The sequence below is a fragment of the Astatotilapia calliptera genome, chromosome 11 (genome assembly GCF_900246225.1).
Source record: "Astatotilapia calliptera chromosome 11, fAstCal1.2, whole genome shotgun sequence".
Classification (NCBI taxonomy): Eukaryota; Metazoa; Chordata; class Actinopteri; order Cichliformes; family Cichlidae; genus Astatotilapia; species Astatotilapia calliptera.
Genome location: NC_039312.1, coordinates 34,946,843 through 34,963,619, shown reverse-complemented (window position 1 = coordinate 34,963,619; position 16,777 = coordinate 34,946,843). Strand labels below are relative to the sequence as shown.

General features: G+C 43.1%; 1 protein-coding gene across 1 annotated transcript in view; it reads left to right on the top strand.

The window, feature by feature from the left end:
* Nucleotides 1-5,615, top strand: part of LOC113032854 (uncharacterized) — a 14,608-nt gene extending 8,993 nt beyond the window's left edge. Inside the window, exons 4-8 of the mRNA XM_026186004.1 lie at nucleotides 1-147; nucleotides 230-490; nucleotides 920-1,021; nucleotides 4,496-4,560; nucleotides 5,311-5,615. The exon at nucleotides 1-147 is cut by the window's left edge and continues 234 nt beyond it. Coding sequence (XP_026041789.1) covers nucleotides 1-147; nucleotides 230-490; nucleotides 920-1,021; nucleotides 4,496-4,560; nucleotides 5,311-5,370 — 635 coding nt within the window. The 3' untranslated portion in view covers nucleotides 5,371-5,615. The remainder of the gene's footprint in view (nucleotides 148-229; nucleotides 491-919; nucleotides 1,022-4,495; nucleotides 4,561-5,310) is intronic.
* Nucleotides 5,616-16,777: the final 11,162 nt, after the last annotated feature.

The window sequence follows — 16,777 nt, the reverse complement described above, 5'->3', positions numbered from 1 at the left end:
AATATCTGGGAGACATGAAGACAAACTGCACTTTACAGATCAGAGATGTTCAGCAGAGAGACAACGCAAGCTTTTCCTTCAGGATGGGAGTTAATCATCGTGGGGGACATTTTACTAACGGCACAGGAGTGACTGTCAGAGTTACTGGTGACAACAATCTCCTCAGTCTAAGACTAATATTCATCATTAATGTGTCTTTAAGTCAAACTGATCTATATTCTCATTTTAGATGGGATTCAGATGAGAATAATCAGCTCCAGTGATGATAACAAGTTCAGAAAAAAAGAAAACGTCACACTGCTCTGTGCTTCAGTCTGCACTTTTCATCACCTGGAGGTCACCTGGTTCAAAGATGGCTGCATCCTGTCAGAAACAGGCTCCTCCCTCCAGCTGAGCTCTCTGACGGTGGAGGATTCTGGGAACTACACCTGTGCTCTGAAGACCAACATGAAGACTCTCTCTGAGCCGCACAGCCTGCAGGTGGAGGCAGGTTGGTGTTCCTCTCTGAAAGAAGCTGTTTCTTTATTCAGTGGAGCCACTGCAGTGACTTTAAGCCTCCACTGCAGCTTAATTAGGCTGCTCATGTTCCAACTAGCCTTTGAAGGAAATTAGTTCTGTCTGCATTTGTGCTATGTAACTGTAACTGTTTTATAACTGTTTTTGTGTGAATCACTTTGTTAGAAACTGTCCTTTTTAAATGTGCTATAGAAATAAAAATGGTTGGTTGGTTGTGGCTACGGTGTAGAAACAAACCACAGGTATGTCACAGCACTGTGACGAGCAGATACCTTGTAAGCCGGAGAGGAAATGGTGTGTTCACGTGATCCAATGGGAGACAAGTTATTCTCTTAAGGGAGGTGGTCAAATCTCTATAAAAAAGTTAATATTCAGTTTCAGAAATGTCAAATCTTTTTCACAGGAGTCAAACTGGACAAAGTGGACAACCTGACAGTTGCCCGTCTGCTTCTGTTCAGCGCTCACACAGTGCTCATCCTCTTTCTGGCATCAGTAATACTCAAAGGTAACTTACACCCACTCATCATTCTGTTTTCTTCTCCTCCCTCCGTCTGTTTCTTTACAGTCATTTTTCATACATGAACTTTTGAGGAGTGCCTGGGTTGCCTAACTGTTTGACCTACTTTCATAGTACCACAGGTCAAAGTTGACTGTGAACAAACATTTTAAGAAACCTTATCAAGTAGAAAATATCACATGACGGGACAGAGAGAGAGCAGCACAACACTTGTTAGTCTTCCTCACATAAAAACGTTAGTCACGAAGCACCACAGGAACCATGTGCTCGAACCATTCAGTTCACCTCATCTATTAAATGTATTTTACTGTGTATGTTATACATTATATGGCATAGATTTTCGCTGCGCTGTATATCACAGCAGATGACGCACAATTATATGTATCTGCAAAGCCGGACGACACAAATTTGTGAAGCTAATGTAAAGTTTTGAAGACATAAAGACCTGGATGACCTCTAATAAGATAAGAGATAAGATAAGATAAAACTTTATTAATCCCTCGGGTGGGTTCCTCTGGGAAATTCGGTTTCCAAAAAAGCACAGCACCGACAGAAGTTACAGTTGCAGAATATTTTATATATATATATATATATATATATATATATATATATATATATATATATATATATACATACATACATATATATACATATATACACACACACACACACACACACACACACACACACACACACACACACACACACACACACACACATATATAAATACAGAGACATATATAAATAAAATATACGAAGGGGATAAATAGAATAAATAGGAATAAAATAAAAATAAAAATACAAGTGAATTGCACATTTCAAGTATGGAGTCTATTGCACCGTTGACTATTAACAAAAAGTATTGCACAAGGTATTGCACAGTGAGGTGAAGAGGCACTACAGCTTAGTTGTTCCCCCTCCTTTGAATAGAATAGAATAGAATTCAACTTTATTGTCATTGCACATGCACAGGTACAGGGCAACGAAATGCAGTTTGCATCCATCCAGAAGTGCTTTAGTGATATAGATATATTACAATATATATTAGCAATAATATAGATATGTGAGTATATTACAGAAATGGGTCTATTATGTTATAATGTACACGGTATGAAGTATGTTGTGAATATTCTATAACTATAAGTATGTACAGGCTGTAGTGAGTACAAGCTATGTACAGGATATGAACAGGATATAAATATGAAAAACTATACAGAATATGAAATAAATAACTTTACAGAATCTGAGATATACAGCTATACAGAAATGGGAACTATGCAAGTTGTAAACAGTTGTAGGGTTAAAAATTATCGAATGTACAGAATGATTATTTACACAGAGCTATACAGTAGTGCAGTTAAGATAAGTGAGGGTGTAGATAGTTTCTACAGAGGCTATATAAAGTGCTAGTGGTTGTGAGTGGTGGTTCAGTCCATGTTATTATTGTGTTTGAGGGTACAGTTGTCCATTGTGGGTGTGTGTATGTTCAGTCCATGAGTTTAACGTGGGTCAGATGTCAGGAGGCAGAGTTCAGGAGTCTGACAGCTGTGGGGAAGAAGCTGTTCCGGTACCTGGTGGTCTTAGTCCGGAGGCTCCTGTGGCGCCTCCCAGAGGGCAGGAGGGTGAAGAGTCCATGTGATGGGTGACTGGGGTCTTTGATGATTTTCCCAGCCCTTTCAGACACCGCTTCCTGTAGATGTCTTTTATGGCAGGAAGTGGTGCTCCGGCGATGCGCTGGGCAGTTTTTACGACCCTCTGCAACGCCTTCCGGTCCGAGGCAGAGCAGTTCCCGTACCAGACTGTTATACAGTTGGTCAGGATGCTCTCGATGGTGCAGCGATAGAAGTTCACCAGGATGTCTGAGGACAGGTGGTTCTTCCTCAGAGTCCTCAAGAAGAAGAGGCGCTGGTGAGCCTTCTTGACCAGCTTGCAGCAGTTGGTCGTCCAGGTGAGATCCTCGGAGATGTGGACTCCCAGGAACTTGAAGCTGCTCACACCTTTGTCCCCCTGTCTCCCCTCCCTCTCCCCTCCAGAGAGGAGTTAAACAGTCTGATGGCGTGTGGGACAAAGGAGTTTTTAAGTCTGTTAGTTCTTGTCTTGGGGAGAAGCAACCTGTCACTGAACAGACTCTTCTGATTGTTTATGGCCGTGTGCAGAGGATGCCCAGCATTGTTCATAATGTCCAGCAGTTTCTTTAGTGTCCTTTTCTCTGCCACTGTCACCAGAGTGTCCAGCTTCATGCCGACCACAGAGCCAGCCCTCCTGATCAGTTTCTCCAGCCTGGATGAGTCCTTCTTTGCTGTGCTGCTCCCCCAGCACACCACAGCATAGAAAAGTACTCCAGCAACCACCGACTGGTAAAACATCCTCAGGAGCTTCCTGCAGATGTTAAAAGACCTCAGCCTCCTGAGGAAGTACAGTCGGCTTTGGGCTTTTTTATACAGGTGCTCTGTGTTGCATGACCAGTCCAGTTTATTGTCCACCCACAGCCCGAGGTACTTGTACGTGTTGACCACCTCCACCTCCTCCCCCTCTATCTGAACCGGCAGTGGACCTTCTCTGGACCTCCCGAAGTCCACAACCAGTTCCTTAGTCTTTGAGGTGTTGAGTTGCAGGTGGTTTGTGTGACTCCATGCGACAAAGTTCCTCACCAGACTTCTGTACTCCTCTTCCTGATCATCCCAGATACACCCCATGATGGCCGTGTCATCTGCAAACTTCTGAATGTGGCATAATTCAGAGTTGTAGCAGAAGTCAGAGGTGTACAGGGTGAAGAGAAGAGGGGACAGCACAGTTCCCTGTGGTGCTCCTGTGCTGCTGACCACAGTGTCAGACGTGATGTCCTTCAGCCTGACGTACTGTGGTCTGTCGGTGAGGTAGTCGGAGATCCAAGCCACCAGGCAGGGGTCCACCTCCATCCTGTTCAGTTTTTCCTGAAGCATACAGGGCCGGATGGTATTAAAGGCACTGGAAAAGTCAAGAAACAGGATCCTGACCGTGCCTTTTCCCCCATCCAGGTGTGAGTGGGCTCTGTGTAGGAGGTACAGGATGGCATCCTCCACTCCGACATCCGCCTTGTACGCAAACTGTAGTGGGTCCTGGGCATGTTGTACCTGTGGTCGGAGGAGGTTGAGGAAGAGCCGCTCTAGAGTCTTCATAAGATGTGACGTCAGTGCCACCGGTCGGATGTCCTGCTTCTTTATTCAGATAAAGCTGATGTTATTGAACTCAGCCATAAAACTTTAGAAACTGTCTAACCAGATGCCGTAACTCTGTGAGCACTTTTTGACCAGGACGTGTCCTTCAACGCACATATTAAACAAATATGTAGGACTGCTTTCATCCATGTGTGCAACATCTCTAAAATTAGAAATATCCTGTCTCAGGGTGAATAACTAGTTCATCAGTATTTTTTAGATAATGTAAATTCATTCACCTCTAACTGTTCTTGATTGTGTACAGGACGTGTTGTGTGCAGGTCAGGAGAGGGTCAGCAGCAGACAGCTGAGAGACTTGTGGCAGTTCAGGTGAGTCACATTATTACATAAAGTGTACATGATGGATATAAGCTGACACACAGGAGTTGTGGATGTGGGCGGTTGGAAAAACCCCCATCTGACATTTTGTGATTTTCACCGATTTGATGGAGGCAGACGCAGAGGTGATGTTCATGAAATAAACTCCAGAGCTGCAGTGTTTCTCCCTGCAGGCTGGAGCTGTGTCTCCCCTTCTGGCAGTGAGAGTAATTACACAAACACTGTCAGTACTGAGGATGAGAAAAAGCCTCAGCAACGGTCACAGATGGCTTTCTCTGTCAGACCGTCATCCTTCCTCTGAACACCGAGTCTCTTTTTATCTGAATGGGGCGACCGTGGCTCAGGGGGTTGGGAATCGCATCTGTAACCGGAAGGTCGCCGGTTCGATCCCTGGGCTCTCTGTCCTGGTCGTTGTGTCCTTGGGCAAGACACTTTACCCTACTTGCCTACTGGTGTTGGCCAGAGGGGCCGATGGCGCGATATGGCATCCTCGCTTCTGTCAGTCTGCCCCAGGGCAGCTGTGGCTACAACTGTAGCTGCCTCCACCAGTGTGTGAGAGTGAATGAATAGTGGCATTGTAAAGGGCTTTGGGTGCCTAGAAAAGCGCTATATAAATCCAATCCATTATTATTATTGAATCATCACAAACGTTTCTCTGTTTGCATCACTTGTCATGATTTGGAGTTTGAGCCTGTTTATCAGCACCGACCTGTCTGCTGCTGTCTTCTTCTTCTGTTGCAGCCTCCAGACGTCCCTGAGGAGCCGAGGACCAACGAAGAAGAACGAGGCCAGGCTGTGTGAATTCATCAGTATTATATTTAACAGGCTTATTTCTCTCACGTAAAACAGTTAAAGTGCTCTTCTGCTTCAAGCTGTCAAGAAAAATCAATCACTGGTTTAAAATAAGTCCACCTGTTTATGACCAGAATATCATCAGGAAGTCAAAACATGATGCACTGGAAGGTTTAAGATAAAACATGTGTTGTTAAAACCTGATTGTGTGTATGCTGCTGTTATTGTGTGATCCTGTGTGGATTGATACTCATCCGTCCAATAGCAGATATTTGTGTTTTATAATTGATTCTCCAATTAAAATATTGATATTTTAGTAATTTGCGCTAAATTTGTAGTTTGTCATTAACAGGAACACAGTGGGAAACTACTTTATTGAGATCATCTAAATGAGTAGAACTACTTCTTCCACTGTCACAGTGATGTGTCACATACGGAGGTGTAAATGTTCCACGGCTCACGTGTGCTGATGATAATAACGGATGATCGCAAACAGCCAGGACGCGGCTGGTGACACACGTGGTAAGACCACAAACCTCGTCTAACACAAAAGCAAATCATAACACAGAATGCGATGATGTGTTTATGATGAAGTGAACTGAGATGATAACGGGGTTCTTGCTGATCGGAGCTGGCTTGGCCTCGGCTTATTGAAGATTAAAGAAAGCGGAATCGGCTGTTCAAAACCCCACAAGGCTGCCCGCTGGGATTGAAGCGATGGGATGGGTTGTAACTTCTCAAAATGGGCTCATTGAAGCAGCACGGATAAGATCTTGGAGAAGCTCACGGCTCTTCAACGGGAGATTGAGAGACCAGTGACGGACTGCTAGATCGGCAGATAGATTGTTCGTACTAAAGGAAAACATGTCATGGTCCTGGGCCATGTGGGCCCAGTATTCTTAGTTTCTTGTATTTTTGTATTTCGTTCCTTATTTAGGCCATGTTTCCTGAGTTGTCCTGTTGTGGTGTTCCTTATTTGACTTCCCCTTGTGACTTTTATCCCGTGTGCCCCTCTATGTATCTGTGAGCCCTCGTCTCCCCTCCTTGTGTTTCATTCCATGTTTCCCCAGCCCACTATGCCCGTGCTCTCTCTCTCCTCCTGTTTGCACCTCTGTGTACTTCCTGTTTTACTTTGACAGTCTCCCGTCAGTGTTGTTTACTCCTGCCATGTCTTGTTATGTTTATCTGTGTCAGCTGTGTTCCCATGTGTGGCCACTTCCCCTGATCATCCCTCTTGTGTATTTAGTCTCTGTGTTTCATGTAGTCTGTGTCGCGTCGTCTGTGTTCTCACTTCCATGTTTTCACGGTCAGTCTTTTCAGTGATCATCTTCGTCTCTGAGTTTTCCTAGTTTGTCACAGTATTAGTTTTCCCAGTTTAGTTATAGTCTAGTCACGCTATCCCTGCTTGGTTGTACACGTTGTCTTCAGCCCTAATAAAGGCTCGCTTTCTGTTAAGTTCACTCCCATCTACTCACTTGTGTACGCACCTGGGTCCATTACACACACACCACCGCACGGCCTGTCTCTGCAGACCGTGACAAAACAACCATCATTTCATGCAGCCACCATATCGGCTCCAGCTGTGGTCTCAGGGCTGGAGCTGAACACAACAAATTCTCACCCTGATAACAGACGGTGTTTAGACTGTTCCTTCCTCCCCTACGCAAGGCCACCTGGGTCGGCTGGAAGACTGTTTACTTAGCCTGGCTGGGCAAAGGACACTGTCTCAGCTAAACTCAGGACACACTGATACACACTCATCCCCCCTTTCCAAATGCCTTCGATACTTGTCTCCTCCTGGGGTAGATGGCGGGTTGACTGGACCAGCGCAGACATGCTGGAGGACCGGATGCGCCGTCTACACCGGCTCTGTTACCCTTTACCCGCCTCTGCTGCCTGTCTTGTGTTTATATGGTGTACTGACAGTCATGTGCTTTCTTTGTTCAAACTGTTTATAATCAGAAATAACAAGAAAGCCTTAAATTGAAAGGTTAGAAATGAAACTTACCCGGTAACGCCATACTGGACATCAGATCACATGACTGTGTTGCTAAACACGAGTCCAACATCATCATCAAGTTTGCGGATGACACAACCATCATAGGCCTCTTCACAGGCAACGATGAGACGGCCTACAGAGAGGAGGTGATGGCGCTGTACGAGTGGTGCCTGGAAAATAACCTGACTCTCAACATCAGCAACACTAGAGAGATGATAGTACCAACCAGTCAGGGAACACCAGCCCATCCACATCAACGGTGTCAAGGTCGAAAGGGTCAGCAGCTTCAAGTTCCTTGGAGTCAACATCACTGAGGACTTCTCCTGGACCCTTCACACAGACACTGCTATCAGGAAAGCTCGCCAGCGGCTTTACTTCCTGAGGAGGCTGAGGAAGTTTGGCATGCACGCCAACATCACCTCAAATTTCTACAGGTGTGCAGTCGAGAGCTTGCTGACGAGCTGCATCACGGTTTGGTACGAAGCTGCTCTGCCAGCAGCCGTAAATCACTACAGAGGGTGAAGGCAGCAGAGCACATCACTGGCACGAGGCTTCCTGCCATTCAGGACATTTATCTCCAGCAATGCCTCCGTAAAGCACACAGCATCATCAAAGACCACAGCCACCCAGCACATCAGCTGTTCTTGTTACCATCTGGCAGACGTTACAGGAGCCTGTCTGCTCGGACTACAAGACTTAAAAAAACTGTTTCTACCACTAAGCCATACGACACCTCAACCACAACACTTAAACACACACACACACACTCCACAGGACGCACTCAGAAGCTACCTGCAGCTTCACAAGTACTCTGTTTAATCTGCACTGGTCACTGCACTTTATTGATATTTATATTTTTAAAAAAAGTGCAATACTGCTTAACAACTGCCACAAAAAATAAAACAAAAGAAATTTGTACTGTTCAGTTTGTACTGCTGCTCATTCCTGTGCAATACCCCAACCAAAACAACTACCATCTTCATCTCATGCGCCCCCCCCCCCCGGTGCTCAAGGCAAAAGCTGACAGGAATAACAGAAATTCTCCCTTAGATAACAAAACTGTGTTGCGACTCTTTCCCCTCACTCAAGGCCACCTGCACTGATCGAAGATTGGGTGAAGGGAAGCTTTCTCTGGGTTGAACATGGAACACACACACACACGCACACATAAGCATGTACACTCACACAGACCTGCACTCACTCAGTTTGGATGTTATGTTCTGTGTAGCCTGTATAATAAATAAATATGTAGCCCAATAAAGCTACACAACATGGGGCGGTTCACTTACAAACACAAGTCTCCGGCTACGTTCACTCTGCAGGTCTTAAAGCTCAATTCCGATTTTTTGATCAAATTCGATTTTTTTGTCTGCTCGTTCACACTACAGATAAAATGTGACAGCAAACGCGCTCTAGTGTGAACGCTCAAAGCGGCCCGACGTCACACACAACGTGCTCTGTTTGGACCCAGACCAACAGTATTGTTTGACAGATGGCTTTAATATAAAGACTTGTTTCAGACTTTACGTTTCCCGATTTTGCTTTAAGTCATAAAGTTATTTTGTTATTTACATTTGGCCTAATAATGATCCTTGTTGCTGTTTTAGAGGAGCGCTGCTTCAAAGGATAGCTGCAGATTTCTGTCAGAATCTGCAGATTATACAGTACAAATAAAATGTTCACGTTTCTCCAAAGTTGTGTTCCCAACAGTTTCACCGGATGGACAGGAAGCGTTCGCGATGTCTTCTCCGGCGCTGATAATTGGCGTCTGTCTTGTGTCAGTGACGTAAAAGGCGGATTTAATGCGACATGACCATCAAACAGCAGCTTTCTAAAACATCGGATATGTATCGGATTCAGCACCACATACGAAAGTGACCCAGATCGGATTTGAGTTTTTCACACTGTCGTACCATGACGGGATATGGGTCGCAGAGGGTCAAAAGCATCGCAAACCAATGACAGAGACATTTACAGATTACTTATTTGACTTAAAATGCACCAAAGCAACAACTTGTATTTTCTCCCGTCTTTACCTGTTATGATGTCAACACCAAATGCAGTTTTTAAATGATGTTTTCATGGATTAAGGAAAAGCCGATCTCCAAACCTACCTGGCTCTGATCACTTGAAAGATGGGAAATAAAATAAAGTCAAAAAGGTGGCAGACGCCAATATTACACAATCATTTTAAAGACTATTTCTGTAACCTTGGTGAAAATTGTAGTGAAATCTGTTTTAAAAACATGAAAACTCTTTTTTTCTTCTTGTCTTCAGGAGAATCAAACTGAACTAACCGAAGAAGAGGAATGCTTCTTCTCTGTCCAGTAGAACATCTTAGCTGATGTTGACAGCGAGGATCTCAGTTACATCCTATCACGGTGGTGTTTATCCGTGTGTGTGATGGAGAGAGAGACGGGTCCCGGTCTGACCTTGTTATGCGTTTTCCTCTGGACGCGACGTCTGCTCAGGGTCCAGAATATCACACAGGGGTGTTTCACACCTGCTCAGAGGTCACAGAGGTGTTTCTCTGTCTTGTGTTTCCTCGTTATCATGTGAGTGTGCTTCGCTGACATATTTATGGATCATTTCAGATGCAAAGAATGAGGGTATATGCATATTAAAACAACTGCAAAATCTAAAACTATTTTTTCTGACAGTCTATGTGACCAAAGAGCCAAATGTGTTTAAATGACAGAGAAACTGAGACAAACTTTATATATAAGGTGGACTTTGTTATCAAAGCCACTGTTTGTTTGTCAAAGATGGATCTATCCACCTCCGCTTCTTTGGTTGGTGTGTTTAACTGCGACTGCAGCTTATATGCTGACAAATCGCTCTCATTAGAAGGAACAGTTTGGCTCAGAGGTTTCCACACACTCATCATAGGCGTGACTGTCATGGTGACTTTGAGCTTATTGAACGCCTTCATAGAGAAACACAAACCAGTGGAGCCATAAAGCAGAAAAAGCCCACGCTATCACGCTAAACTATTGACCGGAACACGTGATTTGCAGTCACTGGTGAGTTGAGTTATTACCAGCAGCCTTCAGCTGTGCTGCTTCTTGTTTTCTGAGGATTACCTCCTTTTCAACATAGCTATAGATCATAATGATCCTTTGTGTGCCTTAAAAGCTGCTGTGAGAGCAACAAGAAGGAAATACACTATTACCAAGACAGTGCATCACATATCAGAGCTGCTTTCTATCCAATTTTAGATTAAATGAGGTTAAGAACAGAAAAAGAATCTTCATGTTGGGATACGGAACATCACAGCTCTGTTTACTGGGCTGGAAATCAAAAACAGAAGCTGCAGTTTGGATCTTTGAGCAAAATTACTTTTTTCAAATTTGTCATTGAAATAAACAGAAGATTATAAAAACTAAGGGTGTTGAGCTTAAAGTGTAATATTATAATAAATTGTTGAAGTACCACACTGTGGATCCCAAAAGGTTGATTCTGTTCATCTGGACGTTTCAGTGGGAGGAGCTGACTGCAGCCAGCTGAGCCTGAAGAGGTCACCTGGGTGAGTGACAAAACGTTTCTCGCACTGAAAACATCCAGGTGAGCAGAATCAACCTTTTGGGATTTCCTTACCTGGATGATTGAGCATGCATCAAGACACTGTGTACATCAGTACAAGTTTGAAATGTTGCCAGTATTTCAGAGAACCATAAATAACAATAACAAATCTACAACATACATCTAACAAATGAAGTATTTTTATGGATTTTCTTTGCCCTGTTATACATAATCCTCTAAATATCTGCAGGTCCTGAACAGTTAAAGCTGAAAGTCTGAGCTCCCCAAAATCAAATACTATCAAATAAAAACAGAGTCTCTATGCAAAATCCAATTTGTTCCCAGAACTCAAAAAATGGAGCAAAACTACGTTAGGAAAACTTATTCATTGCAAGTATTCAGCGGCTGTGCAGAACTAAATGTTTACTTTCAGACAAACAAAGTTCTACTAAATTAAAAACTATTTGTGCTAACTTACTTTTTTCTGTTTTTAAAATCACATTAGGTTTTATATTAATATTGAATAAAAATATGATTAAAAAAGAATAATTAACTGCAGTTCTTGTAATGGTGTTAAAATCAGCCCAAACTTGATTTTCAAATGTCATAAAGTATATGAGCCAACAAACTGGACACTGTTCTGCTTAACAACAAACAATTATATTACCATCGTTGTTAGAATGTGACAATGAAACAAAGATTTCATTATTCTGAAACTACTTTCAGGCTTTCCACAACTTTGTTTTGTACTTACATTACTTATATAATCAAAATAAATGTATTTATTGTTCAGTCACAAGTGCAGTCTCTAGTTTAAACAACACATTTGTTTTGCATTCAAACACAGAAGCTGGTATGCAGTAATATTTTAAGGATGGTTTGTTTCCAGTCTAGGCATTACTGCCTGAATGACGGTCATGGATTTAGTTGATCCAAATGTTAAGTGCAGAAGAAAGTCTTTAACTTCCCTTAAGGACAGTGGCAGTGGATTTGGGTTGGAGATGCAATGAGCGTGAACCTGCAGGTGACCATCTTCAGTGACGGATTGACTCATCTCTCCTGCTGTCATGCAGGCAAACAATCAGATTTTTAGAACACCAACTTACTTGCTTTCTTAAAACATTTTTTTTCTGCATTTGCTATTGAACAGACCCCAATTTAGACCATCTCAGGCTCCCTCCCCACAGGAGGTGTCCCACTTGTCAGTCTGGATAGCCCTGACCTTCACCCCACACACAATAATGTTATGAAAGCATATTTTTTAAAAAGGGCTGTGCAAACATGGCCAATTATATAAGCTGTGGGGTTCATTTTTAAGTAACATGAGCTGAGAGGCAGCAGCAATGCTAGGCTAACACTAGCTAGCTAGCACCTGGTGCTAAACTGCGAGAAGCCACAAAAACAGTTTGAATAAGAGTAAACATTCACTCACCAAATCACTGTATCACGTGAAGAATCACAGCAATGGCAACAAGATTTTCCTGAGCTGAAGCTTCCACAGGTTTGCTCAACATATTCCACAGAGAAACGACACCTGTAACACCAAAGTCTGGGAGCATTACCCCAGAAAAATGCTCTCTGGTACCTGATCAGTCACCTCATCAGTCACCTGATCAGTCACCAAAGTCTGGGAGCATTACCCCAGAAAAATGCTCTCTGGTACCTTATCAGTCACCTGATCAGTCACCAAAGTCTGGGAGCAGTACCCCAGAAACATGCTTTGTGGTACCTTTTCAGTCACCTGATCAGTCACCTGATCAGACACCTGATCAGTCACCAAAGTCTGGGAGCAGTACCCCAGAAACATGCTTTGTGGTACCTTTTCAGTCACCTGATCAGTCACCTGATCAGTCACCAAAGTCTGGGAGCAGTACCCCAGAAACATGCTTTGTGGTACCTTTTCAGTCACCTGATCAGTCACCTGATCAGACACCAAAGTCTGGGAGCATTTCCCCACAAAAACGCTCTGCCAGTGTTTCAGGCTCACCCAAGGATTCCTCTGACATGTCAGAGATGAGGTCTGTATCAGCGTCATCTTCTGATGCTGAGAAAATTTCCAGTGACCTCGCCGTTCTCCTCATGATGAGAGTCATCAGAAAATCCAAACCTGAAACTCAGCACTTTTTTGCCAGGGCAGCATGTACTACAAAAGAACCTGACGCGATCCTCAAGCGTCTGAGACATCTGATGCAGCCTGAACTCAGCAGCACAGAGTCCGTCACAAGTCTGATGAAGGACAAGAAAAAGTTCATCAAGAAAATGACCAAATGCCTCATCAAGGAGTTTGGCTCCCCAGACACTGTGTTAAAGGCTGCGATGGCAAAGGATGCGTCTTTTGATGAGGTTCTGACAAAGCATCTAAAAATGCGCCTCGGAGTCATCCCCGGTCCTCCCAAAAAGTCCAAAATTTCCAGGTTTTTTTCAGCGTTGGGAAAAACTCTGCGAAAACCCTTCAGATGGTTCACTAAAGCCAGAGATGATTGAAATGACCATCCTGGCTTTTCCCCGCCGCCCTGCTTCTTTTAACATCTTGAAGCAGAATTTTAGCACCAAATCCAAATTCTAACAACTGTAGTTCACGCCATCTCGTCTCCTTTTTGATTTCCATCCCCCCCAACCGGTCGCAGCGGATGGCCGTCCCTTCTGAGCCCGGTTCCGTTGGAAGTTTCTTCCTGTTAAAAGGGAGTTTTTCTTCCCCACAGTCGCCTCGTGCTTGCTCAGAGGGGGATCGTTTGATTGTTGGGGTTCTCTGTAGTACTGTAGGGTTTTGACCTTACAGTACAAACAGGGAGGAGACTTTGTGATTTGGTGCTTGATTATGCAAAATATCTAATTTGGCATAAAATAAAAATTTAAAATAATTAAAAATACATTCCAACTTTGTTTGTGTTCTTCTTCTGTTGTCAAATATGTAGAAAGTGTTGCACGTGTGATTTTAGTCATTTAGCATCAACATGTAGCCAACATGTGTCTGTTTGTGATCCTGCTGCATCTGTTTTTGTCTGATTTGTGTCTTACTTTAGTCAATTTACATCTATTTTGTGGCCCAAATGTGTGGATCCTGTGTGACATTGCTCTGTTTTGTCTTAATGCTTCACTTTGGTTGTTGATGTTTGTGCTCATTTTGATTCTAGATGTAGACCTGCCATCTGAAAATTAGCACCTCGCCCACTTGGAGCATCTGTTCTTTAGTCCAGGGGTTACACATTTTTTCTTTCAAAAAGGGGAAATACCTCGGTTACTTTACTACTGACCACAGAAACGATGACATATACAGACAAAGATGTAAGCTCTATGTGCAGGCAAATACTGTTTGACACAAATTCAGCTTTTGTTTAAGTGATTTTGTTGATTTATGTTTGTTGCATACCGTTATATACTGCCCCCTTGTGGTCAGGAGACCTAGAGGGGGTAGTGCCAGCCAGATGTTTGTAGCTGTGGGTGTTTGGACTTTTAAAGCACTTTGAAGAAAGTTAATGTTCACTTTTAGAGAACGACTGGATGGCTCTAGTAACAGAGTCATTTTAGCGCTCACAGATCCGACAGTGAGTGGTTCCTGTTACTCATGCAGTCTGAGGAAGCAGCGGTTGAAGTGTATGTGTATTTATTGATTTCTTTTAAGTCACTGTGTATTTGATGTACATTATGGTTTATAAGTCCTGTCAGCCCTGTGCTGAGAGGGCTGTGCTCATCCATCCGTCCTGTTCTAATAAAGCCAAATTTCAGGAACACCTTCTTTAGATCTGTTCAGTTTCATTTAGAGATGTACCGATCCGACATGACGTATGGGAATCGGTCCGATACTGACCTAAATTACTGGATCGGACATCGGAGAGAAATAAAAAAATGTAATCCGATCCATTAAATATAATGAAAGTACCTCACAAAACTTGCGACGTGGCGTAACTCGGAGCACGTCGGAGCAGTATGTGTCACGTGATAGAGCGGCTGTAGCGTGCGAGACCTGACGGCGGTCTGGTTGAGCATTTGGAGTTAGGGCGATTTTAGCCCATTTTTGGGGGTGCTGAAGCATTAATGATATATTTGTATGTGGTTCAGCCACAGCTCTGCTAAAACCTCAGCCAGTAACAGGTCGGCCAACGTTTGGACCGTCCAGTTGTCTGTATGACTGCCGCAGTACGTGCATCACATGTGCTCACTATCAGAAAGAGCCAAACAGCCCTGGTGGAGCGAGCAGCTGTAAAGAGAAGCAGATGCTCTGTTTCTAAAAATGTTTTAAGCTTGTTTCAAAGATTCTGTACAGCAGCTTTAAATGTTTTCCAAAAGCACACAGACACTTATCAGTGTTTCTCACACTTGTTACAGTGTGGACCACCTGATAAAAGGTCAAGCTGTCCTAAGTACCACCATGAAAGCATGAAACTCATAACTCATAGATACTCATAGGATGGCAAAGTTGCCTCCATTTTTATAGTTTTTTATTAATATTTTGTAATAATTTATTCTGTTTTGGGAGTTTTTTTTTATGTATCTGTATTATACTGTTTACTTCTTACTCACTGTGAGCATCGTTCATTATTCTCCCAGTAACTAAGGTTAGCACATGTATGTTTTCTATTCCAATCCATTCTTCTTTAGCAGCATTTAAATAACCTTTATCAGATTTGATGGTTTTGTTACAGACTTTTCAAAAAAGTGTTTTTCTTTTCTTTCACAAATGTGGATTAAATTGTGTTCAAATGTGCAAAACAGTGATGTCATGTTTTGTGACGAGGACCCAGGCACAGAGAGACCTGATGAATTTAAGAATCTTATGATTTAATAAAGAAATTTGCAGACTTGCACAGAGATGGTAAAATTATGATGACTGATAATGGAGACGAAGATAACAGACGATGAGGACAGGGAGGAACAGGGGTTTAAATGCACCAAGGAGACATTCAGAGACAACTCGGACAACATTTAAGGATGCAGGGACTGACAGGGACAGGTTTATCTTGCCTGGCTGGGCAGCTGTCTGGGTGCTCAGCACCCCCAAAGCTCTGATCCTAGAATCGCCCCTGGTGTGATCTACACTCAAACCTTCTGGTGAAATGCTGCCACCTGGTGGTGAAAGTCTTTTTCCAAATGAAACCAATCTGCAGCTGAAAACTCAGCAGCAGTAAAACATGACAGAGTCACACTTTTAAACTCCATTGCCACTGTTTTATATTAACAAAAGTGTCAAATACATAAATCCCCACAGAAAGGCGCCGTTCTGGGGGGCTTTTTATATTTTACACTATTTTGTTTGTTGGTCTTCACATTCAACATCACTGTGCCCTCTCCGTCCATTTTCAACCACAATGCTAATTTTTGTTACGCTCCGCCCCTCCCCTTGAGACATGGCAACAACGCAAAACAAGGAAGTACTGTGACAAGGAGCTGCCATTGCTGTCGTCTAAGGCAGTTATTAACATTCAGCACAGTGGCATTTGTATAGTAAGTATGTCGTGCAGAGGGCGGTACATTGATCCAATTTAGTATTTAGTATTTATTTATTTATTGTCATTGTCAAGAACAATGAAATTGCGTTTGGGGCTTCCATACAACCCCAAAAAAAGAAGAAAATAATAAATACCCCTTAAAACCCAAGTGTACATATTTAACCCAGTGTGACTCCAATGCAATAAGACAATCCTTAGCAATAATGTTCGTAGAAATTCAGACAAAGACCTGAGAAACATGACAAAATACAACAATGCAACCCATTCAATATTATTGTACTGTGAGATATGATATCAGATATGATAGTTATCTATTTAAGAAAGAGGGGGGGGGGCAGGAGGGGGAAGAGAATAAAGATATGATGCACCAATGCAGACCAGTTCATTGCTATTAAGAAGTTGGATATGGTTATTGTCCGTGAGAGGGGGGCAGAGAGTTCAGGAGCCT